At 44.7% G+C, this 27760-nt stretch overlaps 2 protein-coding genes across 4 annotated transcripts in view; one reads left to right on the top strand and one right to left on the bottom strand.

Moving 5' to 3' along the window:
- WNT5B (Wnt family member 5B) overlaps window positions 1-27760 on the top strand; it is a 147570-nt gene that overhangs the window by 59707 nt on the left and 60103 nt on the right. The gene's annotated exons all lie outside the window — the stretch shown is intronic.
- Window positions 889-4374, bottom strand: FBXL14 (F-box and leucine rich repeat protein 14). Of its 3 annotated transcripts, none has more exons than XM_054718761.1 (2): window positions 2838-4374; window positions 889-1491 (listed from the first exon to the last, which is right to left on the bottom strand). In XM_054718761.1, the coding sequence occupies exons 1-2, from the start codon at window positions 4029-4031 to the stop codon at window positions 1456-1458; spliced, it is 1230 nt and encodes a 409-aa protein (XP_054574736.1). In that variant the 5' UTR covers window positions 4032-4374; the 3' UTR covers window positions 889-1455. The 3 variants fall into 3 exon arrangements, with proteins under 3 accessions (XP_054574736.1, XP_008151569.2, XP_027983900.1); XM_008153347.3 differs by having other exon boundaries at window positions 2833-4368; XM_028128099.2 differs by having other exon boundaries at window positions 2880-4368.

Below are 27760 nucleotides of genomic sequence, written 5' to 3'. Positions count from 1 at the left end.
TGTCAAATGCTAAATTAGAAAACTGGCCCTAATTCAAAGTCCCTACTTCTGACTGGGGTTCACACTCCCCCCGCACCCCCTCCAGGCAGTAAGTACTGTAACTTAAAAGGGAAGAGAGCCACACCTTCCCCAAAGAAAAGGAAGATGGATTTAGTGTCAGGCTCAATTAGACCCAATTATGATGGCTCTTCAGAAGGGAACAATGCAGCTTTTGTGATATGCTCAAGCAGAAGGCTTGGACATTGTACACAGCAATCTTATCCAAGAGAAACCGGGTTCTAGCTCTCTTCCTGGAAAGAGGTGCTTATCCAGGAAAGTTTTATACCACTCTTATCAGCTGTTGCTGGAATCGGTACTTTTTGTTTAAAAAAATTTTCAGAAACAACTATGAAAGATCTATGTGAACCAGGAATATAAATTACTTCGCTGTTTGAGCAGCATTTATATTCTTCCATCTCCAAAGCCCAACCACAGAATGTCAGATTATTTAGTTACTGCCTATCAAAGGGAACAATTTGCTAAAATTGTTGGTTTTCACTTATCTGCCCCTAAATAGTCTTAAGAACCCTCACACTCAGCGTTGGAAGTGCTTAAAATGCAAATGTGCAAGAACTCCTGGCCAACCTCCCCATCCCCCAGCAAAGTGCTCAAAGACAGCCAGGCCTGGAGGAGAATGTTAAAAAGCGGGGTTGAACGGCCCTCCTCCTCTCCCTAGGACCCTCACTCACACTGAGATTCAGTATGCATGACTGAGCCAGCGAGCTAGGAAGCAGGGACTGCCCTCTTTTAACTTTTCTGAACAATGGCTTCAGTTCCCTTCAGCCTTCACCATTTCACATCCTCCCCACGCCCACTCAAAGTGTAAAGAAACCCATCTTTCTTCCCCACTTCCATATCTTACGACCTGTTTTTTGAACATTACCCCTAGATGTAATTTCCACCCAAAGAAAAATTGGCTACTCTGAGGAAACTGTGACTCTTACAAATCTGGTTTTTAAAAAAGTTTCATTTGTTCAGTTTCTGTAAATTTCCATTTTGTTGACAGTTGAAAACCAAATTATATAAATCTCCAATCTCACCATATTTCTAGAAACAAAACATTTAGATGTCAGTAGTAAACCTTATACAGAATACATTTTTAACCATGAGCTTACTCATAGCACATAGGACGCACCGAAGTCTATGTCTTATTTCCTTTTACTTGAAAGCACACAAACAGCACCTCTGACTTTGGCATGTACCCAAACACACTGCCTTCAAAATAATTCACAGATACAAGGGTTTTTTTTTTGGTGTTTTTTTTTTTTTCAAAAACATACTTCATATTTCCTCTTTTATTATATAAATATCAGTTTAACCTTTTACTGTAAGAATATAAACGTTTTAAGAGGATCTTTGTTATTTATACAAATTCACAAACAGTACAATTAATTGATAAAGGTCTCTGGGTTTCTTTTAACTCCATGGTCTCGAATGTTGCTGTGGAGGATTCTAAAAAAAAACAAAACAAAAAAATCCAACAAAAATATACATCCTACTGAAAAGCGATTTTTTTAAAGCCACAAGTCCCAACCCCCACCAAAATAAAGTCATCTACTCCTCCATTTAGAAACAATTTTTAAAACCCACAAACTCCCATTTTATTAACAGAACAGAGATAAGACATGAATTTCAGTCTCCTCCCCTTCACATTATAGCCCCAGGGGCTCTGTGGGCCAGCTCTGCTCCTCAGCTTCCAACAGGAAGCCTCACTGTATGACCTTTTTTGTGAGGAAACTTGGAAGAGGGTGAGGGTAGGGCAGAATTTGCATATATAATAATTTTCAAGACATTCTGCATCTCAAACAAAACAGTCCAACTCTCATTTCTCCCACACATTTGTGCTATAAATTAAGTCAAGATTTAGGAACGTTGCTGGGCTCTCAAATCCCAATGGACAAGGAGAAAAATAATTATAGCCAAAACGTGGAAGTCGGACATACTGGATGGATGGGGTGGGGAAGAAGCCAAAACAAAAAAGACACAAACCCAATGGGCATCTTTCCAGTCTAGGCACAAAAATGTTTTAGTCTCAAAATATCTCTCTTGTAGAATTCCAGGGCTTCAGAGAAAAAAGTAAACTAAAACGAGGTAGCCAGACATATATATATATAAAATTTATATATATATAATATATAGAATATATTCAGCAGAAAAAAAGGACCATGATTTCAAATCTCTTAAAAAAAGAAAAAAAAGGACAATAAAAAAATGAAATGAGCATGAATAGCAGAGTACTGTAAAAAGAGAAATGATGAGAAGAGACTGGGATTAGCTACAAAGTGGAAGAAGGGTGAAAAGGCCGTTGTAGTTGGGTTTGATTTCATACATTTCAAAATAAAAACCAGATCACAGTATTCAAATGAAAGCTTAAGTGAAGGCAGACATTTTCTTCAACTCCCCAGGGCCAAAGGACTAGTGACTCCCCACCCCCACCCCCATTTTGAAATGCAACGCAGTGGGGATACAGTAGCTCAATCGGCCGCTCCATTCCCCAGTAGAGAGAAGTGGATAGGTAAGTAGCTGAGTCTCTCTCTTCATCCTCAGGGAAAAAGAGAGGGCAGTACGGTAGGGGTAGCAGAGGAACCCCCAAAAGCAATGAATGGGCATGTAAGCGGGCAGGGATGCTGGAGGAGGGAGGAGAAAATGAGCCTGAGGCTTCGGTCACTGTCCCATCTCATCCACTGCAATGATCTACGAGTAAGTGTGCATGTGGAGTTGAGAGTGCAGGGAGGGTGGTGGTGACAGGATGATGAAGAGCGGGACAAGGGGAGTTGATGCTGCCACCCTCACCTGACCTTCTCACTGTCCGTCATCTGCCAGAGTCCCAGGTTGAGTACCTTGAGGCAGGGCAGCTGTGTGATGCGCTCCAGGCCGCGCTTGGTGATTCGGGTACAGCCATACAGGTCTATGCCAGTGAGCTGGCTCAGGTGCTCAGCAATCAGCTCCAGGCCCTTGTCGGTGATGCGCACACACTGCCCTATGTTGAGCGTGCGCAGCCCGTGCATCTGCCGCACCATGCGGTTGATGCCATCGTCACTGATATGGCAGGAGCAGAGGGAGAGAGACTTGAGGCCGTCCAGCCCCTGGGCTATGTAAGCCAGACTCTGGTCCCCCACCTTGTCACAGAACGACACATCCAGTCCCGAGAGGCGCAGGCTGCCCATGGCCAGATGCATGATGCCCGTGTCACTGATGTTGTCGCAGGAGCGCAGGTTAAGGCTGCGAAGGCTGCCCATGTGCGACAGGTGCAGGAGGCCTGCGTCGGAGATTCCTCCGCAGAAGCTGAGGTTGAGGAGCCTCAGGCCCGTCAGACCCCGGGAGATGTGCTTGAGAGAAAGATCGGTGAGCTTCTGGCAGTCCTGCAGCGTGAGCTGCTCCAGGCCCAGGCAGCCCTCCGCCGCGCTGCGCGTCATGCCGGCCAGGTGCCCGATGCCCACATCCGAGAGGTGGCGGCAGCTGCGAAGATTAAGGCTCTTGAGGCGCTGCAGGCCCCAGGCGATGAGCAGCAGGCCGGTGTTGGTGATGTTGCTGCAGCCCCCCAGCTCCAGCACCTCCAGGCCCTTGAGGTACTGGGCTATGCGGCCCAGGCTGCTGTCGGTGATCTGCTTGCAGAGGCTCAGGTTCAGGGCGCGCAAGGAGCTGATCTCCTGCACAAACGCGTGGCCCAGTCCGTTGTCGGTGAGGTTGTAGCAGCCACTCAGGTTGAGGCTCTCGATGTTGGCCATGCCCTGGATCACGTAGCTGAGGCTGCGGCGGAGGCTCAGGATCTGCACCCGGCGGATGCCCCGGGCCTGCAGGCTGGGGAACAGCGACGGGTTGGCCCGGCGCAGGTGCAGCTTGGCCTCCACCCCCCGCCACACCGACTTGTGGTAGGCGGCGTCCCGCCAGGCCGTGCACACCTGCGCCGCGCGCCCCTTGTCCCGGACGTCCAGGTAGCCAAAGATCATGGCCAGCAGCTCGGGGAACAAGCACGAGATGTGGGTCTCCATCTTCCTCCTCCCCCCTCCGCGGAGCCGGGGGGAGGAGGCGACGAGAGCGGTTCGCCCCGACCGCCGCCGCCGCCGCTGCCTGGGGCCCAACGGACGGCCCCTCCCCGCCTTCCGGCTCCGGCCTCCGCCGCCGCTCCTCCTCCTGGTCCGTCCGTCCTTCCTTCCTTCCTTCCTGCCGGCTTCGCCTCCCTTCCCTTCCCTCCCCCCGCCCCGGGCTCCGCTCGGTCCTCACATCCCGGGCGGGGAAGGCGCCCTCACTCACTCCCGAGCCGGCCGGGCCGCCGAGCCGCCGCCTGGGGTCTACCCACGCCGCGCTCGGGCCACGCCGCTCCGCCCGCGCCGCCTCCGCTCCCACGCCCCCTGCCGCATCCTCCGCCTCCTGCCACGGCCACTGCCACTGCCGCTGTCGTCGCCGCCGCCGCTCCGGGCCGGCGGCCGCGCAGGGCCCGGGGTCTGCGCGCTGGGGCTCCGGGCGCCGGGGAGGCTTCCTGCTGCCTTTGTCTCTCGTCCGCTTTTCAAAGCTCCCAGCCCGGGCCGCCCGCACTCCGCCGCCCAGGCGGGGGGACCAGGAGGCCACTCCGGGCCACCGGGCGCACGTTCCTTCCCCCCGCCGTCCGCGGGCAGTGGGGAGCTGCCGGCCCGGCAAGGAGGACGCGGCGGCCGGGCGGCCGGAGCGCGGCTCGGCGCAGACCCGGGCGAGCAGGCGGGCCGCGCGGTGGTAGCGCCCGGGACGGACCTCGGCGGCACCGCTGGGCGCTGGGCCTCCTCCCTCGCCTCCCCCCGCGCGCCGCGCAGTGGTACGGCCTGCGCTGCCGGAACTGTCGGAGCCGTTACCCTGGAAACCGAGTTCTGCCTCTGGTCGCGGCCAGAGGTTTAACCCTGTAGGCACCGCCTGGGAGCGGCGGTGGGCAGAGCCCTTCCCCGCCCTCCTCCCCGGCACCCCGCAGCCGCTGTGGAGCCAGGCCCTTTCTGGGCCACGCACCGACCCTGCGCCTTCTCCTTTCTCGGCTGCTGACGTCCGCACGGTCTGGCCCACAGTTCACCCCGACAGTTCCTGACCCTGCTGTACACCTCCTCCCTCTATTACCCCGGCAAGACCCTCCTCCCGGGAGTAGTGCTCAATAGTCAGCACCGGACTCCCCTTCCTTTTTTTTTTTTTTTTTTACTGTCCCTAATGCCCCTTAACACGTCTCTGTTATCACACCCTCCGTTCTCCCCAATGGAGTAGTTTACGATTCCTTTCTCTCTAGTCCTTGCCGTAAATTATGGAGAAACTCGGCTGTGCTTATTCATACCTTAGCTCCACACACCCTCTCCAGTCCTCATCCCAAGCTTATTTACTCCTACTTCCTTCCAGCGCCGGTGTTTCCAGACCCCACTGTGCGAGCGGCTCCCTCAGTGCCTTGGACACCAAACTTCCCTCCGCTTCTGCTCTTGCTGCCGAGCTCCGGACTGTCGGGGTCTCCCGATGCCCAGGCACATACTCAGCTTGCTTTGTAGTCAGAAGGCAGCAGCCTTGTTTTATGATCTCTTCTTTCTCATCAGCCTCTTAAACTGTATGTAAACTGTATGGCCCAATGATGCGGATAGTCAATCTATTTGTATGTGCTAACACAGATTTACTTCTTTATCAGCTAGAGCGACTATTGGGCTTGGTTAAGGTGCTGCAGCAAATGTCTGTTAGTTTATAAACTGTGTTTTATGGAACCGGGGCAATGTTCTATCCTAAAAATGTGGCTCCTGGGTCTTAAATGCCCACACAGAGGATAGGATTTCAGAGATTCGTGTTAAGTACCCCCAAACCAAGAATTTTTGAATCAGAGAAAATGATCCTCTATATTTTTTTTATGAATGTATGGATTCAAGATACGAGACAACCCAATTTAGTTATCAAAAAGGAAAATGGTTTTTATTGATTCTTTGAGGACCTGAACAAAATTTTGAATGTGTTCTGTACTCAGCATATGATTGATAATTTTTTAAATATATATAATTGATTTCAGAGAGGAAGGGGGAGGGACAGACAGAAACATCAATGATGAGAGAGAATCATTGATCAGCTGCCTCCTGCACGCCCCCCACTGGGGATCGAGCCTGCAACCCAGGCATGTGCCCTTGATCAGAATCGAACCCGGGACCCTTCATTCTGCAGGCAGACGCTCTATCCACTGAGCAAACCGGCTAGGGCAGATTGGTAACTTTTGACCACTTCTCTTTTGCCCAAGAAACCAGTACTAGACCAAGCACATACAGAATCACTAATAGGCATAGGACATTTTAGACCCCCACCCACCTCTCTTCCTGAATCAGGAAATGCAGAAGTGAACATTCTCACAAGTTTGCTACCTCACCCACATTACACATGGTGTGAGGCCATAGGTTTTTGTGTTTTTTTATAACCTTTCTGAAATAATAGACTGTAATGTTAGTCATTCAGATTACTCCAGACGTGCTGTGTCATAAATGTCACAATTCTGGGCTATACCTGGGCAAATACTCTTTTCCTAGAGTGTATCTAAGCTTATTGTCTCAATCGCTTCTGCCTAAAACGTTTACCTTGAACTCTACGTGAAAGTCACTTTTGTTGTTGTGTATATGTAGCTATGTTTGTGTTTATGTCAAGTTCTTAATCCAAAACACCTTAATCCTACTGATCACAAAACAAAGTGATAGACTACCAGGGGGTCCGGGGTGGGGCCAGTGGCACTGACCTGAAGAGAAGCTTAGCGGGTTTTCCTCCACTAGAAAGGCTCTTATTCTCAAGTCTAAAGGGTCATTTAGAGGTGCCTGGAAGCACCCGGTCCTAGATCTAGAGTTGAACTCTAGAATTGTATTAATACAGAGCCTTTTATTTAAGGCATTCAAGCATATATTACAAGGATTTTCAGCAATATGATTATTTTCACATCCAGTAAATAGGAAAACAAACATCAGGAAGCCTCTAAGAAAATGAACGTTCGTGAGGAAAAAGAAGTGTGGCATCAAATGAGCCCTATGTTTTTTGTTGACCTGGTGACTTGATTGAGGAAATGACTCTTCTTTCTGGGTCTTAGTTTCCTCTGACTTAGTCCTGCTGTCGCCTCCACCCTGGGAATATGCATTGTTCCTAATGCTGGCTGGAGATTAGGAACGTTTTCATAGGCAGTAGCTTCTTGGGGGTTTTGGTTTAGGCTCAGATTTGAGGCACAAAAACAGACGGTATTCTGGGCCCGAGGCTGATGGTCTGGAAAAGACATACACCAATTAGAAAGTCCTGGGGATAACTGTGAATATTTTAAGGACAGGTTGAGATTTTTGTATATGATTCAACAATTTGCAACCAGAATAAAATTCTTCTCTGAATGAGCTACGGACTTCTGTTAGAAGCAGAAAGGATAGCCCCGTGTAGGAAGTCTATCCAAAATTTTACCAAGAATTTTGAAGAAGCTAGATTTCAAATAGGGTGTGTTTTTCACCTGTTTGAGGCCTGGGAAAATTGAGAGGCTAACCCAAATATCATGATTCCTTAAGAATGTACACTTCCTAATTCAGAGAGGGACAATCTGGCAGAAAAGGTCAAAAGAGATCTGTAACTTTTTAAATTCCTCATTCAAAAATATACACTGAGTGGCCAGATTATTATGATCTCTGAACGCATAATCTGGCCACTCAGTATGTGTGTATAACCTTTCCACTGAGCCAGTGCATGAATTCGTGAATGGGTGGGGTCTGGCCAGCCTGGCCAGGGGGAGGGGACATGGGCGGTTGGCCGGCCTGCCTCCTGGTCGAACTCCTGGTCAAGGGGACAATTTGCATATTAGCCTTTTATTATATAGGATATACACTGAGTGGCCAGATTATTATGCATTCAGAGATCATAATAATCTGGTCACTCAGTGTATATAGTTGACTTTTGAACAATTCAGATTTGAACTGTGTGGATTCTTTTTTTTTTTTTTTTTCAATAAATATACAGTTAACCTTCTGAATCCCTGGGTTTTGCAACAGAGTATTCAACCAACCACAGTTCGAAAATAGTATTTTCAGTCAGCAGTTGGGAATACACGATGTCAACTGTTTGCATTGTTCTATACCATTTTATACAAGGGACTTGAACATCCTCAGATTTTGGGATCCGTGGGGGTCCTGGAACCAATCCCCACGCCCACCCCATGGATACTGAGGGACTATAGGCAGGTTTGGGGGGAGTCAAAAGTTATAAGTGGATTTTCCACTACATGAAAGATGGCTCCTAACTCCAGATTGTTTAAGGGTAAATTGTATATCCAAAAATAGTGGCCCAGAGTCTACCTGGTGGGTGTTGGATTAACTCTTTGTGTGTTTTGTATTAACTCTAAAGTATGCATGAAACAATGTCTGCTACATAGTAGGTGCTCTGTAAATGTTCAACTGAAATGAATGAGAACAATAATAATAATATAATACCTTTATGAAAGACTTCATACATATCAAAACTTCTCCAGGAGTTCTGGAGTTTATGAAATGGTTCCTTTTCAACTTCAAGATTTCTTTAGAGCAAAATTATCTGTATTCTTAGTATTTCTAAACAGGAAAGTATCTTGGGGCATCTCTTTTCTTTTTAAAATTTTATTGACTAGAGAAAGAGAAAAGACAGGAGAGAGAGAGAGAGAGAGAGAGAGAGAGAGAGAGAGAGAGAGAGAGAGAGAGAAACGTAGGTTTGTTGTTCCACTTATTGATGCATTCATTGGTTGATTCTTGACCAAGGATTGCTTAATGTGCCCTGACCAGGGATTGAGCCCATAACCTTGGCATATCAGGATGACTCGCTAACCAAATGAGCTATCCAGCCAGGTCAGGCGTCGCTTGATTAGAAAATATTAACAATAAGAGAGGTGAGGACTTGATCCACTGACTGCATATAGAAAATATAAGCATCAACAAAACCCTCCAATAACCTGATTTAGAAACGGGCAAAGGACTTGAATAGACATTTCTCCAAAGAACATATAGAAATGTCTAACAAGCAAATGAAAAGATGCTCAACATCAGTAATTGCAAGGGAAATGCAAATCAAAACCACAATAAGGTATAACTTCAGTCTTAACCGGTTTGGCTCAGTGGATAGAGTGTCGGTCTGCGGACTGAAGGGTCCCAGGTTCAATTCCGGTCCAGGGCATGTACCTTGGTTGCAGGCACATCCTCAGTGGGGAGGGTGCAGGAGGCAGCTGAATCGATGTTTCTCTCTCATCCATGTTTCTAACTCTCTATCCTCCCTCTCCCTTCCTCTATGTAAAAAATCAATAAAATATATATATTTTAAAAAAGATATAACTTCACACCCATTAGGATGGCTACTATTAATAAAAGAGAAAATAATGATTGATGAGACTATAGAGAAATTGGAACATTGGTGAGCCATTAGGTAGGAATGTAAAATGGTACAGCCACTGTGGAAAACAGTGTGGCAGTTCCTCAAAAAATGAGAACTATAGATTTATAATCCCACTTCTGGGTATATACCCAAGAGAAATGAAAGCAGAATCTTGAAGAGATATTTGTATACCATGTTCATAGAAGTACTATTCACAATGCCCAAAAGGTGGAAGCAACTCAAATGTCCATTGATGGATGAACAGATAAACAATGTGGATTACACTGAGTGGCCTGATTATTATGATCTTTGAAAGCATAATAATCTGGCCACTCAGTGTGTGTGTGCGTGTGTGTGTGTGTACCACACACACACACGCACACACACACATACATTAGAGGCCCAGTGCATGAATACATGCATGGGTGGAGTCTGGCCAGCCTGGCCAGGGGGATGGGACATGGGTGGTTGGCCGGCCTGCCTGCTGATTAAACTCCTGGTTGAGGGGACAATTTGCATATTAGCCTTTTATTATATAGGACTAGGGGCCCGGTGCACGAAATTCGTGCACTGGGGGTCGGGGGTCTCTCAGCCCAACCTGCCCCCTCTCACATACTGGGAGCCCTCAGGGGATGTCCTACTGATGGCTTAGGCCCGCGCCTCATGGGGCACGGGCCTAAGCCGCAGTCTGGCCTCCCTTTGTGGGAGGCAACCAGGCTGATCAGGGGAAGGCACCAACCCCATCACCCTGCTACTGCAGCCACTGCCAGTCACCACAGCCACCACAGCCACCAAGGTGTTTTCATCAACACGACTCTAGTCCGTCCCTTCACCAAGAAAAAATGACAACTTTCTTTAGGCATTTTCAAGATGTGTCTTTCATAGGATATGCATTTCTTTCTTTCTTTTTTTTATCCTCACCTGAGGATATGTTTCCATTGACTTTTAGAGAATATGGAAGAGAAAGGGAAAGACAGAGCGAAACATCAAAGTGAGAGGAACACGTTGATTGGTTGCCTCCTGCATGAGCCCTGATCTGGGCCCCAGCCAGGGAGGAGCCTGCAACCTAGGTACAAGCCCTTGATCAGAATCTAACCTGGACTCTGCGGTTAGCAAACCTAGGCATTATCCACTGAGCCAAACCGGCTAGGGCAGGATATGACATTTCTTATCCCTCCAGCAGCGGACCTTCATTTTTTTCCTCCAGAAGTGTGGTGGAAAAACCCTAGATCACCTTTTTGGATTCTTATTACCCAAGTTACTAAGAATATTACCAGTGGCATACAGGGAGCTTAGCCAATGTGCAGTCAGAAAAGGTGTTTCCTCTATAGTTCACACCAATGGAGGGCTGGGCCCTGCCCAGGCCTAAAGCCTCTGGCCGAAGCTTTAGGCCTGAGCAGGCCTCTCCAGCTCCCTCTGATCGCGGGCTCAGCCCCTGCCCAGGCCTGCCCAGACCGAAAGCCTCTTGGGTAGGAGTGGACCCCCAGCTCCCTGTGATCAATCGCAGGGGGTCCACTCCTGCACCAGGCCGAAGCAACCCCCAGGTCCCTGCGATCGATTGCAGGGGGTCTGCTCTGGCACCAGGCCAAAAGCCTCCACCGGAGGCTTTCGGCTTGGGGCCAGAGCACATACCCAGCTCCCTGTGGTCGATCGCAGGGGGTACGCTGGTGCACCAGGCTAAAGCAACCCCCAGCTCCCTGCGATCGATCACAGGGGGTCCACTGGTGCACCAGGCCAAAGCAACCCCCAGCTCCCTGCGATCTGTCATAGGGGGTCCGCTCAGGGTGCCTGTGTATGCAAATTAACCGTCATCTTGGTTGGGTTAATTTGCATACTCAACCCTGATTGGCTGGTGGGCGTGGCTTGGGCGTAGCGAAGGTGCGGTCGATTTGCATATTACTCTTTTATTAGGTAGTATATACACTGAGTGGCCAGATTATTATGCATTCAGCGATCATAATAATCTGGCCACTCAGTGTATATAGGGGTGGGCAAAAATAGGTTTACATTTGTAGAGTATACAAAACAGAGTTTATTCTTGTATTATTATTTATTTATTATTTGTATTTGTCATTATTATTTTGTATCCTTGATGCTGGTAATTTAACCTACTTTTGCCCATCCTGGACAGTGGTGTATTATTCATCCTTAAAAAGGAAGGAACTCCTGTCACATGCTACAGCAGGAATGGACCTTGAGGAAATTATGTTAAGTGAAATAATCCAGTCACAAAAAGATAAAAACTTTATGATTCCACTTATATGAGGTGCCTAAGTAGTTAATATCATACAAACAGAAAGTGGAATGGTGGCCTCCCAGGAGCTGAGGGAGGGAAAACTGGGAGTTGCTGTTTATTCGGTATAGAGTCTTAGTTTTGCAAGATGAAAAAGTTTTGGTGATCTGTTGCCAATATATTTATCACTATGGAATTGTACACTTAAAAATGGTTGAGCCTTGGGCAGTGTGGCTCAGTTGGTTGGAGCATCGTCCCATACACCAAAATGTCTCGATACAATTCCGGGTCAGGGCACATACCCAGGTTGCAGGTTCAATCCCCAGTTGGGGCACATAGGGGAGGCAACTGATCATTTTTTCTCTCTCACATCAATGTTTCTCTCTCTCTCTCTCTCTCTCTCTCTCTCTCTCCCTCCCTCCTCTCCTCTCCTCCCTCCCTCCCTCCTTCCCTCCCTCCCTCTCTCCCTCCCTCCCTCCCTTCCTCTTTCTCTAAAGCCAATAAAAACATATCCTCAGGTGAGGATTTTTTTAAAAAAATAGTTGGTTGACCCGGCCAGCGTGGCTCAGTGGTTGAACATTGACCTATGAACCAGGCAGTCATGGTTCGATTCCCTCTTAGAGCACATGCTGGGGTTGTGGGCTCAATTCTCAGTGAGGGGCATGCAGGAGACAGCCGATCGATGATTCTCTCTCATCATTGATGTTTCTATCTCCCCCTCTTCTTGAAATCAATAAAAACATATTTTTTAAAATTTAAGAATAAAAAGATTGACTTACTTGCTCAGTTCACCCTTCTCTGACAATAGAGCTTGGTGTTATATATCCAGGGAGGGATGGAGAAGAGGAGCCATTCCAGGTTGCCTGACCCTGGGAAGGCCCGTTGCAGGGGTGGCTTCCATGCATGTCTCCCTTGAGTGTCTGTGACATGCAGGCTCCTTAGCACACCTCTGTTTCCAGGGCAGCACTGAGAGCTGAGTTCACACCGGACTTGGAGTCTGAAGTTGTGCATTGGAACCCTAGATCTCCCATTACAGCTGCATGACTTACCGCACAGTGGCTTAAAGTCTTCGAACGTCCATTTCTTCATCTATAAAATCAAAGTAGTTCTTGTCATGAGAATTCATGGAGAAAAAAATCCCCAAGAAAGGAAGGTCCAAATGTAGAACCTGCTACATAGTAAGGACCTAATAAATGTCATTTTGTTTTTCTCTTTTATAAATGCGCTGTGAAAAAAACACCACACAGAAGTGCCCCAAATTGTACAAATATACATTTTCTGTCAGTTAAACATTTTTAAACGTTATTTCCTGTTTTTAAGAAATGTGCAGGTTAAAGGAGCGGAAATGTAGCAAAAGTGCCAGAGCGTGAGAAAGTCATCTCTCACCGAGAGCCGCGTCGGCCTCTCTGCGCCTCATTTTCTCCTCTGTCCGTCAGAAAGAGGAGCGGGTCCCATTCAGGCACCAAGAAACAGTCCCAAACTCTCCTGCCAGACACACATCCGTCCCGTTGCCTTTGACCTGCGTTTTCGCTACCAACTCTCACACTCTCCTTGGTGTAGAGCAGGGATTCGCCAAGTTACCAGGTACAGATGCATCAGAACCACTGCGAAGGCACCCCAGGCAGAAAGTCTGGGGCTGGGCTGGAGCATTTGCATTCCTAACAAGTGAAGCTGACTACTGACCTGGGCCCGCGGCACTGAGAACCACTGGTTAGAGCGACCTCCTGCTACCCACGTTTCTTTCTCCTGCTTTAAAACTTTTGTTAAATTATACTTCAAGTCTTTTCCTTTTGGGTAAAAATAGCATAGAAAGAAAACACTATGTTTTCTTCCCCCTAGCTGCCCCCCCCCCCCCCATCTTTTGTCTTTTAGAACATAAGCTCCTCTGATATGAAGACTGAATTTTTTCCCCTTGTCATATAATGAAAAGAACACAGGTTTCTTGCCAGACAGATTCTGGGTTAAAAATTCTCTCTCTCTCTCTCTCTCTCTCTCTCTCTCTCTCTCTCTTTCTTCCTTTTTAAAATTTTTCTTCATTTTTTTCTGTTGGGGTTAAAATCTTGACTCTATCACTTACTAGCTCTGTGACTTTGGATAAATTATTTAGCTAGTTGGAGCCTTCGTTTTCTTGTCTGTCAAATGGGACTAGTGATTTTCATATCTTGTGCGTTTTGATAGGATTGAATGGGATAATGTGTGTAACCTCCCAGTGCAGTTCCCAACCATAATGAAAATAGCTCATTTTACTGAGCATTTATTGTGTATTAGACATTCTTTCAAGGTCTTCACATATATGAATTCATCTGTTCTTTACCACAGCTAATCTCCACAACATATGTTTTCATTATTATCTCCATTTTACAGAAGAGGAAATTGCGACATAGAGAGAGAAGTAACTTGAACTCAAGGACAAACGTCTGGCTGCACAGGAATTTGAACTCTATAGTGTACATCTAGAGCCCACATTCTAAACCACTGTGCTTTGCTGCCTTAACAATGTAAGTTTAGGGAGCGTTTGAGATCTTGCTCCCTAGCATATGTCATCAGTTTGGCTCATTTAAACGCTCATAAAAATTCTCTATAGGTTTGTACAGTCCTTACGTTGATGTGTACTTGGCATAGTTGGCAAGAATTCTGAGAAGCCCACCCAGGACCACCCTGCGGACCCAGACCCCATGCTAGGTACAAACAAGGGACCCTTGTGCCCCACGGGCTCCCTGCTTCGCAGGGAAGTTGGGTGAGTTTCTCTCAGAATCCCCAGCCTCCTCGCTGTAAGTGGCTTCATTTGAGCTGTTCTTAGAGAATCCTTGAGGAGATGGGAAGCATTGCAGTGCTGGGGTATTTAGGCGACTGAGAGTCTTTGTAGGACTGCCTGAGGGAACTTCCTCTGGTCCTAAAGGGATAGTCACTGCATTTGGCTCATAAGGAAATGTGCTTGAAAGGGCTGGTTTTTCCTAGAAGTTTGCTTAGACTATAGATCTCAAAACTAACATGGGCAATCACGCCTCTGAGGCTGACAAGCCCCACAGTCAGCCTCCAATTAATACTAAGATGGCTGAGATGAGGATCCTGTAATACTTTTAAATTAATTTTTTCGTGCACAATGACAAAAAGCCGGCTATAAAAGTAGGCAGAATGAATGGAAAACATATTTAATTGGTCTCTCGAAGCTTCTAAAAGAGGATAAATAGATCCATCTATGATGTCATTTAGGTGTTAACCCAATCCTTTTCAGGTATTAAAATGGCTGTCCTTATTTTAAAGGGGGGAAGGTCATTTGGAACTAGACTGGTCAAGGACAGAGATAAATTGTAAGTGCCTCCAAAACAAAGTTTGGATCCATCTGTTCTCTGTTTGTGTCTGTCTGTGTGTGTCTATATATGTATGTTGTAAATGTGAGATAATTTTCTACCCCTAAATGATATTGTTAAAATTAAAGGCAAGTGCTTGTAAGGAATGGATATTCGAAATTCTCAGAAATATAGAAACTAACTGAAATGCTTTTCAAGTTCATCTGTGATTAATTGCCAGTGATAAAAGTTAGCTTAAGTTTGTGGGTTTAAGTAAAACAGACATGTCTTTATTTTACCTGTATTTTACAAAAATATGTCCATGTTAATAATTGACTTTGATGTTTATGAAAAAATGTTTTCATTAGACATTGAGGTTTTAAGTGTTAAAATCTCAATATATGTAGGAATAACTTTGCGATGTATCTGAAGGCCCCTGGAATACCTAAAAAATTTTGAAATTTCATGAAAACCACTGTAAAATAAGTGAGGAAAACTTCTAGGGTATATTGTCTGTGTAAGCAGTGGTTGTTAATTAAATGAATAGATGGGGCTATGGGAAACCCAAGATGGCCACTTGGTTCTTCCCTACTCCCTTGCTCCCATTTTTTGGTATTTGCATTCCTTCCTGCATCATAAGCTTGGTTCTTCTTTGCTCCCTGCCTCCCCATTTTTCAGTTTTTGCATTCCTTCATGCAATAATGGTATTTAAGCTGAATTTAGAGAAGGAACTTATGAGCTGACATTATTGAAAGGAGACATCTTATACTATTGTCAAGGTTTGATAGAAGCACTTCAAGAAAGTGCCAATTTGGTAACTGCTGGGAGGATGTACTGGCTGGTACTTTGTACCTTTGTTGAGCTTTCCCCCCATCCAGCCTACAGGTACAGGTGAGCCACCAAATCTGAGTCTACATAACCTGACTAACACTGTCTGTCTCACCTTTGTGATTCCCTGAGATCTCACCCCACCCAACTGGCACACTCGTCCAGACCTCTTTCAGCAGCTGTTACACACAAGCAGCAGCCTTAGCCCATGCTGTGGACTTCCATAAAATCTCTTCAATGTCCACAAACCCCAAACAAGCAGCTGCTGGCCTTAGTGAGCCCTGTACCTCTTATTAAGTGGTCCCAAGCATTGCACTACTGGAAGCTGGCCATGGCTTGCAGCATATCCTCTCCTACGCATTTCCAAGCTCAGCACAAGCAGCTACCAACCACAGATGACTTTGTAGCTCCTATGAGGTGGCCCCAGGCTGGGCACAGGCAGCAGTTGACCTTGGCCTTCACCGGAGCCCCTCCCAAGAGGCCACAGAACAAACACACCCAGTGGCCAGCTTCACGCCACACTAGACCACCACCCAATTAGCTGTCCAAATGATACAAGCAAAGGGTGGACTTGGCAGGTAGCAGAGCTTCTCTAAAGCAAATTTTGCTCAGTGGGGTCAGCTCCCACAAAACAGCTTGTCTGCCATAGTCACAGCCAATACTCATAGTCAGCCTGAGGATCAATCCCACCCACTGATGTGTCAACAGCAATTAAAGATCAGCTACAACAGGAGAGCACACACAACCCACACAAGGGACACCCCTAGAAGACCCGGGTTAGGTGACCAGGGAGACTGCCACTGGCTGCCACAGGGCATCTACCTCATAAGGCAACCAACCATGTCAAGACTGGGAGACATAGTGGATCTGCCTAATACATAGAGACAAACACAGGGAGGCAGCCAAAACGAGGAGAAAAGAAACATGTTCCAGTTGAAAGAACAGGACAAAACTCCAGAAAAATAACTAAACAAAATGAAGGCTACCAGATACTGACTTCAAAACACTGATTATATGAATGCTCAATGAACTTAGGGGAAGAATAGAGGAAGCCCTTGAGAACTTATACAAAAAGAGAGAAACCATAAAGAAGACAAATCACTCAGAAATGAAGAATACAATAACTGAAATGAAGAATATATTAGATGGGATCAACAACAGATTATAAGAAGCAGAGTATTGAATCAGTGATTTAGTATACAAGGTAGCTGAAAACACCCAACTGGTACAGCAAAAGGAAAAAACAATGTAAAAGTGAGGATAATTTAAAGGACCTCTAGGACATCAACTGTACCTACATTCACATCATAGGGGTGCCAGAAGAAGAAGAGAGAGCAAAAGGAATTGAAAACCTATTTGAAGAAATAATGACTGAAAACTTTCCTCCCCTGGCAGAGGAAATAGACAAACAAGTCCGGGGCCCACGAAGAGTCTCAAACAAGGCAAACTCAAAGAGAACCACACCAAGACACATCATAGTTAAAATGCCAAAGGTTAAAAACAAAGAAACAATCTTAAAAGCAGCAAGAGAAAAATGGTTAGTTACCTACAAGGGAGCTTCCATAAGACTGTCAATTGATTTCTCAATAAAAACTTTGCAGGCCAGAAGGAATTGGCATGAAATATTCAAAGTGATGAAAATCAAGGACCTACAATCAAGTTACTTAATCCAGCAAAGCTATCATTTAAAATTAAAGGACAGAAAAAGAGCTTCCCAGACAAGAAAAAGCTAAAGGAGTTCATCACTATCCAAACCAGCATTATAAGAAATGTTAAAGGGAATTCTTTAAGAAAAAGAAGGGAGAAAAAGATTAAAAATATGAATAATAAAATGGCAATAACTACATACCTATCAATAATTACTTTAAATGTAAATGGTTTAAATGCTTTAATCATAAGACATCAAGTGGCTGAATGAGTAAGAAAACAAGACCCATATATATGCTGCCTACAAGAGATTTGAACACTTCAGATTTGAACGCGTGCGTGCGCGCGCGCGCACACACACACACACACACACACACACACACTAAAGGATGAAACTAAAGGATGGATGGAAAGTGAAATTTCATGAGAATGAAGGGGAAAAAACAGGGGTAGCAATACATATATCAAACAAAATAAACTTTAAAACAAAGACTCTAATATGAGACAAAAAAGGATATTTCATAATGATAAAGGAGCCAATCCAACAAGAGGATATAACCCTTATGAACTTTTAGGCACTCAATGTAGGAGCACTTAAATATATAAAGCAAATTTTGATAGACATAAAAGGAGAGATCAACAATTACATGGTAAAATAAGGGACTTTAACAACCCATTGACATTGGATAGGTCATTCAGACAGAAAACCAGCAAGGAAACTGTGGTCTTAAATGACATTAAACCACATGGATTTAAATGATATTTTTAGAACATTTACCAAAAAGCAGCAGAATATACTTCATTTCCAAATGCACATGGAACATTTTCCAGGATAAACCACAAAACAAATCTCAAATATAAGAATATTGAAATCGTATCAAGAAATTTCACCAATCACAATGGTATGAAACTAGAAATTAATTACAAGAAGAAAACAACACACAAAAATATGGAGACTAAATAACATGCTACTAAACAATGAATAGATTAACAATGAGATCAAGGAAGAAATAAACAGATACCTTGAGACAAATTAAAATGGAAACAAAGCAGCCCAAAATCTATGGGACATAGCCAAAGCAGTTCTAAGAGGAAATTCATAGCAATACAGGCCTACCTCAAGAAACAAGAAAAATATCAAATCAGCAATCTAACCCTATATCAAAAGGAACTAGAAAAAGAACAGCCCTAGCTGGTTTGCTCAGTGGATAGAGTGTCAGCCCGAGGACTGAAGGGTTTGGGTTCAATTCTGGTCAAGGGCATGTACCTCAGTTGCTGGCTCAATCCCTGGCCCTGGTTGGGGCTCATGGTGTGGGAGGCAACCAATCAATGTGTCTCTCTCACACTGATGTTTCTCTCTCTCTGTCTCTCCCTGCTCCTTCTACTCTCTCTAAAATTCAATGGAAAAATATCCTTGGGTGAGGATTAACCAAAAAAAAAAACAAACAACACAAAACAAAACAAAACAAACAAAGCCCAAAGTCAGTAGAAACAAAGAATAAAGATCAAAGTGAAAATAAACAATACAGAGTAAAAAAAAAATACAAAAGATCAATGAAACCAAGAGCTGGTTCTTTGAAAAGATAAACAAAATTGATAAATCTTTAACCAGATTTATTAGGAAAAAAAGGGAGGATCCAAATTAATAAAACCAGAAATGAAAGAGGAGAAGTGACAACGGACACCACAGAAATGCGAAGGATTTTAAGAAAATACTACAAATAATTATATGCCAACAAATTGGACAACCTAGAAGAAATGGATAAATTCCTAGAAACATACAATCTTCCAAGACCGAATTAAGAGGAAACAAAAAAATCTGGATAGATTACAACTAATGAAATTGAAGCAGTAATTTAAAAAAACACACAAAACAAACACCAAAAACTCCTTCACAGGTGAATTTTACCAAATATTAAAAGAAGAAGGACTAAGCCTAACAGGCAGCTGGAGGGTGGAGGCAGGTGGAGGCAGGTGGAGGCAGGTGGAGGCGGATCTCGTCGAAGTGCTTTGGGACCTTTGCTGACCTGCCCCCTGGTCCAGACTTGGTGCATATCTTGGTCCTTCCCACATGCATGCAGGCTCAACAGAAGCAGCCACAAATGGTGGATTGCTTGTAGCTCCAAGTAGATTGCCAAGTGCCAGTTGTAGGCAGTGTCTCACATTGGCCTGTGCCAGAGTCCCTCCCAAGAGGCCCCAGAACCAACACACCCAGTGGCCAGCTTCAGACAGCATCAGAGCAGGTTCCAATAAACTTCACAAGCAGCATATCCAAAGGGAGATCTCAGGAGGCACCAAACCCTGCTGAGGTGAATTCTGCTTCATATGGTCAGCACCTGCACAGCAGTTCACACGCTGTGGTCGGGGTTGAGCCTCACAGTCAGCCAGACTGAGGGTTGATTCCATGCATGAATGGGTCCAAAGCAATCAAGATTCAATTATAACACAATAGCTAAGATTTGAAAACAGCCCAAGTGCACATTAGTAGATGAGTGGGTAAAAAAGCTGTGGTACATTCACACCATGGAATACTGTGCAGCAGTAAAAAGGAAGGATCTCTTACCCTTTGAGACAGCCTGGAGGGACTGGAGAGTATTATGCCAAGTGAAACAAGTCAGTCAGAGAAAGACAAGTATCTCACTCATTTATGGAATCTAAAGAACAAAATAAACTGATGAACAAAATAGATCCAGAGACATAGAAGCATGGAACAGACTGTTGAATCTCAGAGGGAAGGTGGGGGTGGGTGGGTAGGTGGGAAGAGATTAACCAAATAACATGCATGCATATATGCATAACCCATGGACACAGATAATAGTGTTGTGAAGGCCTGGGGCGGGGGGAAAGGTGTGAGCTAGAAGGGGTCAATGGGGGAAAAAGGGGACATCTATAATACTTTCAACAATAAAGATAACTTTTAAAAAGAATTATAACAGCAGGGACCACATAAACCACATAAGGGACATTTCTGGAAAACCTAGCTCAGGTGATCAAGGAAACTACCACTGGATTGCACAGAACAACTACTGCATAAAGCCACCCCACGAAGACTGGGAGTGATAGCAGATCTATCTAATACATAGAAACAAACACAAAGAGGCAGCCAAAATGGGAAAACAAAAACAACAGGTCCCAAATGAAGAATAGGAGAAATCTCCAGAAAAAGAGCTGAATTAAATGGAGGGAAGCAATTTATCAGAAGTAGAATTCTAAGTAATGGTTATAAGGATGTTCATCAGCATGACAAAGGACATAGAAACCATAAATGGACCAATCAGAAATGAAGAATATAGTATCTGAAATGAAGAATACACTGGAAGAAATAAACAGTAGGTTAGAGGAAGCAGAGGATTGAATCAGTAATTTGGAAGACAAGGCAGGAAAAAAACACCCAATCAGAGCAGCAAAAGGAATTAAAAAAAAATAGTTTAAGGGACTTTTGGGACAACATGAAGTGTAACACATCAGCATCATTGGGGTACCAGAAGGAAAAGACAGAGAGCAAGGGATCAAGAACCTATTTGAAGAAATAGACATCTATCAGCAATTTAATCTAAAAGTCAAAGTAAATAAATAAGGAATCTAATGACCAAAATGAGCTGATGAATAAACTAGAACAAGAGGCATGGAAACATGGAACAGCTTGACGAATCTCAGAGGGAAGGGGGAGGGAGGTAGGAAGAGATTAACCCAAGATCTTATATGCATACTAGAGGCTCAGTGCATGAAATTCGTGCACAGGTGCAGTTCCTAGGCCTGGCCAGCGATCGAAGTGCAAGCATCTGGCGTGCAAGGGCAGGTTCCAGCTGACCTCTGGGACCTGGGCAGCACCTGGGCCCCTGGGCCCCCGTGCATCCCCCTCTGCCTGAGTCATGGCGCCTGAGTCCCCACACAGAGATGCGGTGAGCGTGGCTGGACGCTGCAGGCCGGGGTGCAGTGTGGGCCTCTGGGCCGCCCAGCGGTGCCACACGGAAGCCAGGCAGGCAGTGCACTCTCTACATGGGCAGTGCACTCTCTCCAGCCCCTGCGGTCCCTGTGGCTGCGGCCCGGCTCACCTGGAGACCCTTGGCGTCCGGGGATCGGGGGTGGGGTGGAGGTAGCAGGGGGAGTGAGAGCAAACTTGGCGGATACTTTGCATTCTCATTGTACCTCCATCTCCATCACCCCCACCCCCAGGTAGCCAGCGAGAGGTCGAAGCACGCCGCTAATGCTCACCATGTTCTGCACCGCCCCCTGGTGGTCAATGTACATCATAGCAAGCGGTCGAACTCCAGGTTGAAATACTGCCCGAGGGGACAATTTGCATATTAGGCTTTTATTATATAGGATTGCATTACCTACAGACACAGATAACAGGGTGGTGAAGGCCTGGGGCAGGGTGGGAACTGGGTGGAGGAGTGCAGTGGGGGGAAAAAAGGGGACATCTGTAATACTCTCAACAATAAAGTGTTGTTGTTTTTTAAAGAACCAAAACAACAATTCTCAACTCTTGAATATCTAGGATTTACCTGGGAACATGCTTCTTTAATCAAAGACTCCAAAGTTTTAAAACTCCTTGAACAAAAACGTATAAATTCTTTTAAAAATCTTTATTAAGCTCAGCAGGCATGGCTTAGTGGTTGAGCATCTACCTATGAACCAGGACATCACGGTTCGATTCCCAGTCAGGGCATATGCCCGGGTTTCAGGCTCAATCCGCAGTGTGGGGCATGCAGGAAGCAGCCAGTCAATCATTCTCTCATCATTGATGTTTCTAGCTGTCTCTCTCTCTCTGAAATCAATAAAAATATATTTTAAAAAATAAAAGAAATGAAAATGGCTTAAATACTTTAATCAAAAGTCAGGATAGATGACGGGATAAGAAAATAAGACACATATATATGCTGTCTCTGAGAGACTCACCTCAGACTAAAGGTAAAGGAATGAAAAAAGATGTTTTATGCAAATGGAAAGGAGAAGAAGGCTGGGGTAGCAATACTTGTACCTGACAAAATAGACTTGAAAACAAAGGCTATACTAAGAGACAAAGAAGGACACTACATAATGATAAAGGGATCAACCCAACAAAAGAATATAACCCTGTAAACACTGATGCACCCAACATAGGAGAACCTCAACATATGTATAAAGCAAATCTTGATGAGCATAAAGGGAGAGATTGACAGTGATACAGTCATAGTAGAAGATTTTAACACCCCATTGACATTAATAGATAGATCTTCCAAACAGAAAATCAACAAGGAAACAGCAGCTTTAAATGACACACTAGATTAGATAGATTTAATTGCTATCTTCAGAGCATTTTATTCCAAAGCAGCAGAATATACATTCTTTAAAAGTGCAAATAGAACATTTTCTTCTTTAAAAAAATATATTTTTATTGATTTCAGAGAGGGAGAGGAAGAGGGAGAGAGAGAGAGAAACATCAATGATGAGAGAGAATCATTGGTCGGCTGCCTCTTGCACACACCCCACGGGGGATCGAGCTGGCAACCCGGGCATGTGCCCTTGACCAGAATCAAATCCGGGACCCTTCAGTCCGAAGGCAAATGCTCTATCCACTGAGCCAAACCAGCTAGGGCCAAATGGAACATTTTCTAGGATAGACCCATGTTAGGACATAAAACAAGTCTCAATATATTAAAAAATACTGAAACCATATCAAGCATCTTCTCTGACCATAATGCTATGAAACTTGAAATCAATCACAAGAAGAAAACTGAAAAACACACAGAGATGTGGAGGCTAAATAGCATGTTATTAAACAACTAGCTTTCCCGTTGCAGGAAAATTCCTGCAATGGGATTTCCTGCTGCACTCTACCCCGCCTCCGTTCCTCCCTTGCCGCCCGCCTCGCCTTCTCCTCCTGCCCGCCCGCGTTTCCCTTCGGCCCCGGCCCCGGCCCCGCCTCCGCCCCGCCCTTGTCCCCCGCCTCGCCTTCTCCTCCAGCCCGCCCGCGTTTCCCTTCGCCTACTGCCCTGACTTCGCTCCTCCCTTCTCCTCCCCCCGCCCCCCTGGCTTGCTTGCTTCTTCGAAGCTTTACTCCCCTTTGCAGCTCTTGGCTTCTTTCGACACTGTCTTGATATGCAAATTAGCCGCCATCTTTGTTGGGGCAATTTGCATACTCGTCCTGATTGGTTGGTGGGCGTGGCTTGGCTGGTGGGCGTGGCTTAGGTGTAGTGAAGGTGCGGTCAATTTGCATATTTGTCTATTATTAGATTAGATGAATGGGTTAACAATGAGATCAAGGAAGAAATCAAAACATACCTTGAAACAAATGATAATGAGATCACAAGCCAAAATGTATGGGACACAGTAAAAGAGGTCCTAAGAGGGAAATTCCTATCATTACAGGCCTATTTCTAGAAACAAGAAAAAACTCAAATAACCATCTAACTTTATGCTTAAAAGAACTTGAAAGAGAACAACAAATAGCCCTTGCCAGTATGGCTCAGTAGTTAAAGCGTTGACCCCCTCATCGAAGGGTCGTGAGTTCAATTCCCAGTCAAGGGCACGTAGCTGGGTTGCAGGTTCAATCCCCACCCCTGGTCAAAATAAGTGCGGGAGGGCAACCAATTGATGTGTCTCTAAGACACATCAATGTTTCTCTTCCCCACTCCCCATCCATTCTCTCTAAAAATGAATGGAAAAAATACCCTCGGGTGAGGATTAACAAGCAAAACAAAACAAATTTATAAAGGACAGCAAACCAACCCCAAAGTGAGTAGAAGAAAGGAAATAAAAATCAGAGTAGAAATAAATGAAATAGAGTCTAGAAAAACAACATAAGTCCTGGCAGGTGTGGCTCAGTGACTAGAGCATCAGCCTGTGCACTGAAGGATCATGGGTTTCACTCCCGGTCAAGGGCATATATCTGGGTTGCAGGTTTGATCCCCAGCCCTGGTCGGAGTGCATGGTTGGGATGGGTGGGGGAGGCAACCAATCGATACGTCTCTCACATTATTGATGTTTCTCTCTCTCTCTCTCTCTCTCTCTCTCTCTCTCTCTCTCTCTCTCTCCTCTCTTTCTCTCTCCCCCCTCCCTTTGTCCTCTCCCCCGCCCATTCCTTCTCTTCCTCCCTTCCACTTTCTCTAAGAATCAAGGGGGAAAATATCCTTGGGTATTAACAACAGAAAAAAATTGCAAAAGATCAATGAAACCAAGAGCTGGTTCTTTGAAAAGATAAAAAGATTGACAAACCTTTACCAGATTCATCAAGAAAAAAGAGAGGGCCCAAATAAATAATATCAGAAATGAAAAAGAACTACCAACTGACTCCACAGAATTACAAGGGATTGTAAGAAAATATTACAAATAACTATATGCCAAAAAATTGGACAATCTGTATGAAATGGATAAATTTCTAGAAACATACAATCTTCCAAAACTAAGTCATAAAGATTCAGAAAATCTGAATAGACAGATTACAATGAATGAAATTGAAGCAGTAATAAAAAAACTCCTTCACATGTGAATTTTGCCAAACATTCAAAGAACTAACACCTATTCTTTGTGTTGGTTTGTTTTTAATATGTTTTTTTGTTTTTTAATTGATTTCAGAGAAGAAGGGAGAAGGAGAGAGAGATTGAAACATCAATGAGGAGAGAGAACCATTGATTGGCTACCTCCTGCATACCTTCTACTGTGGATCGAGCATGTGCTCTGACCAGGAATCAAACCATGACCTCCTGGTCCATAGGTTGATGCTTAACTGCTGAGCTACACTGGCTGGGCTAATATGTTTTTTATTGATTTCTTAGAGAGAAGGAGAGAGTGGAAGGGAGAGGGAGAAAGTGATAGAAACATCGAGAGCAACATCAATCAACTGCCTCCTGCACGTCCCCTACTGGGGATCAAGCAGGCAACCCAGGCATGTGCTCTGACAGGAAATGAACCGGGACTGCCTGGTGCACTCAACAAACTGAGCCACACTAGCCAGGCACACCTATCCTTCTTAAACTATTCCAAAAAATTCAAGAGGAGGGAAGACTCCCAAAGTAATTTTACAAGGCTATCATTATCCTAATTTCAAAGTCAGATAAAAACTCTATAAAGAAAATTATAGATCAAGATCCCTGATGACAATAGGTGCTAAAATCCTCAATAAAATATTAGCACACCAGGTCCAGCAATACATTAAAAGGATCAGACAGCATGATCAAGTGGGATTTATTTCAGGGATTCAAGGTTTATACAATATCCAAAAATCAATAAACGTGATACACCACATGAATAAAAAGGATAAAAAATGTATCATATCAATAGGTACAGAAAAAGCACTTGACAAAATGCAGCATTCAATTTTTTGAAATATTAAATTATTTTTTTAATCCTCACCTGAGGATATTTTTCCATTGATTTTTAGAGAGAGTGGAAGAGAGAAGGAAGACAGAGAGAAATATCGATGTGAGAGAAAAACATCAATTGATTGCCTCCTGCATGAGCCCTGACTAGGGCCCAGGCCAGGGAGGAGCCTGCAACCGTGGTACATGCCCTTGACTGGAATCAAACCAGGACCCTTTGGTCTGCAGGCCAACGTGCTGTCCACTGAGCAAACTGCCTAGGGCGCATCCATTTTTTAATTAAAAACTCCCAAGCATAGTGAGAATAGAAGAAACATACCTGAACATATATGACAAACCCACAGCTAGCATCATGCTCAATGATGAAATGTTAAAAGATCAGGAACCAGAAGGGATGTCCACTGTCACATTTATTCAACATAGTATGGGAAGTCCTAACCACAGCAATCAGACAAGAAAAAGAAATAAAAAGCATCCAAATTGGAAAAAGAGAAGTAAAGCTGTCATTATTTGTATATAACATGATACTATATAGAGAGAACCCCAAATATTCCACCAAAAAACTATTACAACTGATAAAGTGAATGTAGTACAGTAGCACAGTTCAGAATTTCTATTCAGAAGTTGGTTGTCTTTTGGTCCAGTCAACGTGGCTCAGTGGTTGAGCATCGACCCATGAGCCAGGAGGTCATGGTTCAATTCCTGGTCAGGGTACCTGCCTGGGTTATGGACTCGATCCCCAGTAGGGGGCATGCAGGAGGCAGCTAATAGATGATTCTCATCATTGATGTTTCTATCTCTTTCTCTGCTCCCTTCATCTCTCTGAAATCATTAAAAAAAGAAAATTAGTTGCCTTTTTATACAACAAAAATGAACTATCGGAAAGAGAAATTAAGAAAACAATCCCATTTATAATTGCATCAAAAAATAAAATAAAAGTCAAGGAATGAATTTAACCAAGGAGATGAAAGACCTGTACTCAGCAAATTATAAGACATTAAAGAAAGGAATTGAAGAAGATACAAATAAATGGAAGCATGTATCATGTTCATTGATAGGAAGAATTGACATCATTAAAATGTCCATAGTATCCAAAGCAATCTAAAGATTCAATGCAGTCCCTATCAAAATACCTATGGTATTTGTCACAGAACTAGAATAAATAATCCAAAAATTTATATGGAACCACAAAAGACCCTAAATAGCCAAAGCAATTTTGGGAAAAAAGAATAAAGTGGAGGTATCAAGCTACCTGATACCAAACTATACTACAAGGACATAGTAATAAAAACTGCATGGTACTGGCATTAAAAACAGGCACATAGATCAATGGAACAGAATAGAGAGCCCAGAAATAAACTCATGCCTATATGATCAATTAATCTATGACAAAGGAGGTAAGAATACACAATGGAGTAAAGACAGTTCCTTCAATAAAGGGAATTGGGAACACTGGACAGATACATGCAAAATAATCAAACTAGATCCCTTTCTTATACCATATCCTATCTAATAAAAGAGAAGCATGCAAATTGACCTTACCTCTGCTATGCCCACAAGCCACGCCCACCAGCCAATCAGGAGCGAGTATGCACATTAACCCAACAAATATGGCGGTGGCCACAGAGCTGGAGAGAAGAGCAGGAGGCTTGGGTTGCCCCCAGTGATGGAGGAAGCCAAGCTTTCTGCCCACCTTGCCTGCCCTGGCCTCCACTCAAGGCTACAAAGTTTCAATTATAGAAGATAAATAAATCCCAGATACCAGGGCCTCCGCTTGGGTCGCTGGGGGGTGTGGCCGGCCTGCAAACCACCACAGGCCCCTCGCCCAGGCCACCCCATGCCCCAAGGGAACCCCCACCCTGATCCGGGACACCCTTTAGGGCAAACCAGCCGGCCCCCACCCGTGCACCAGGCCTCTATCTATCCTATATAATAAAAGAGTAATATGCAAATTGACCATCATTCCAACACACAAGATTGCTGCCCCCATGTGGACACAAGAGGGCCGCCACAAGATGGCCAGCAGGGGAGGGCAATGGGAGAGACCAGGCCTGCAAGGGAGGGCAGTTGTGGGCAATCAGGCCAGCAGGGGAGGG

The sequence above is a fragment of the Eptesicus fuscus genome, chromosome 7 (assembly GCF_027574615.1).
Source record: "Eptesicus fuscus isolate TK198812 chromosome 7, DD_ASM_mEF_20220401, whole genome shotgun sequence".
In the NCBI taxonomy this organism is placed as follows: domain Eukaryota; kingdom Metazoa; phylum Chordata; class Mammalia; order Chiroptera; family Vespertilionidae; genus Eptesicus; species Eptesicus fuscus.
This window is presented reverse-complemented; position numbering and strand designations above follow the sequence as displayed.

Coding starts and splice junctions, on each gene's coding strand:
- FBXL14 (XM_008153347.3), bottom strand. CDS start 4,031: ATGGAGACCCACATCTCGTGCTTGTTCCCCGAGCTGCTGGCCATGATC. Junction 1,492..2,832: donor ACGGACAGTGAGAAGGTCAG/GTGAGGGTGGCA, acceptor GTTTTTTTTTAG/AATCCTCCACAGCAACATTC.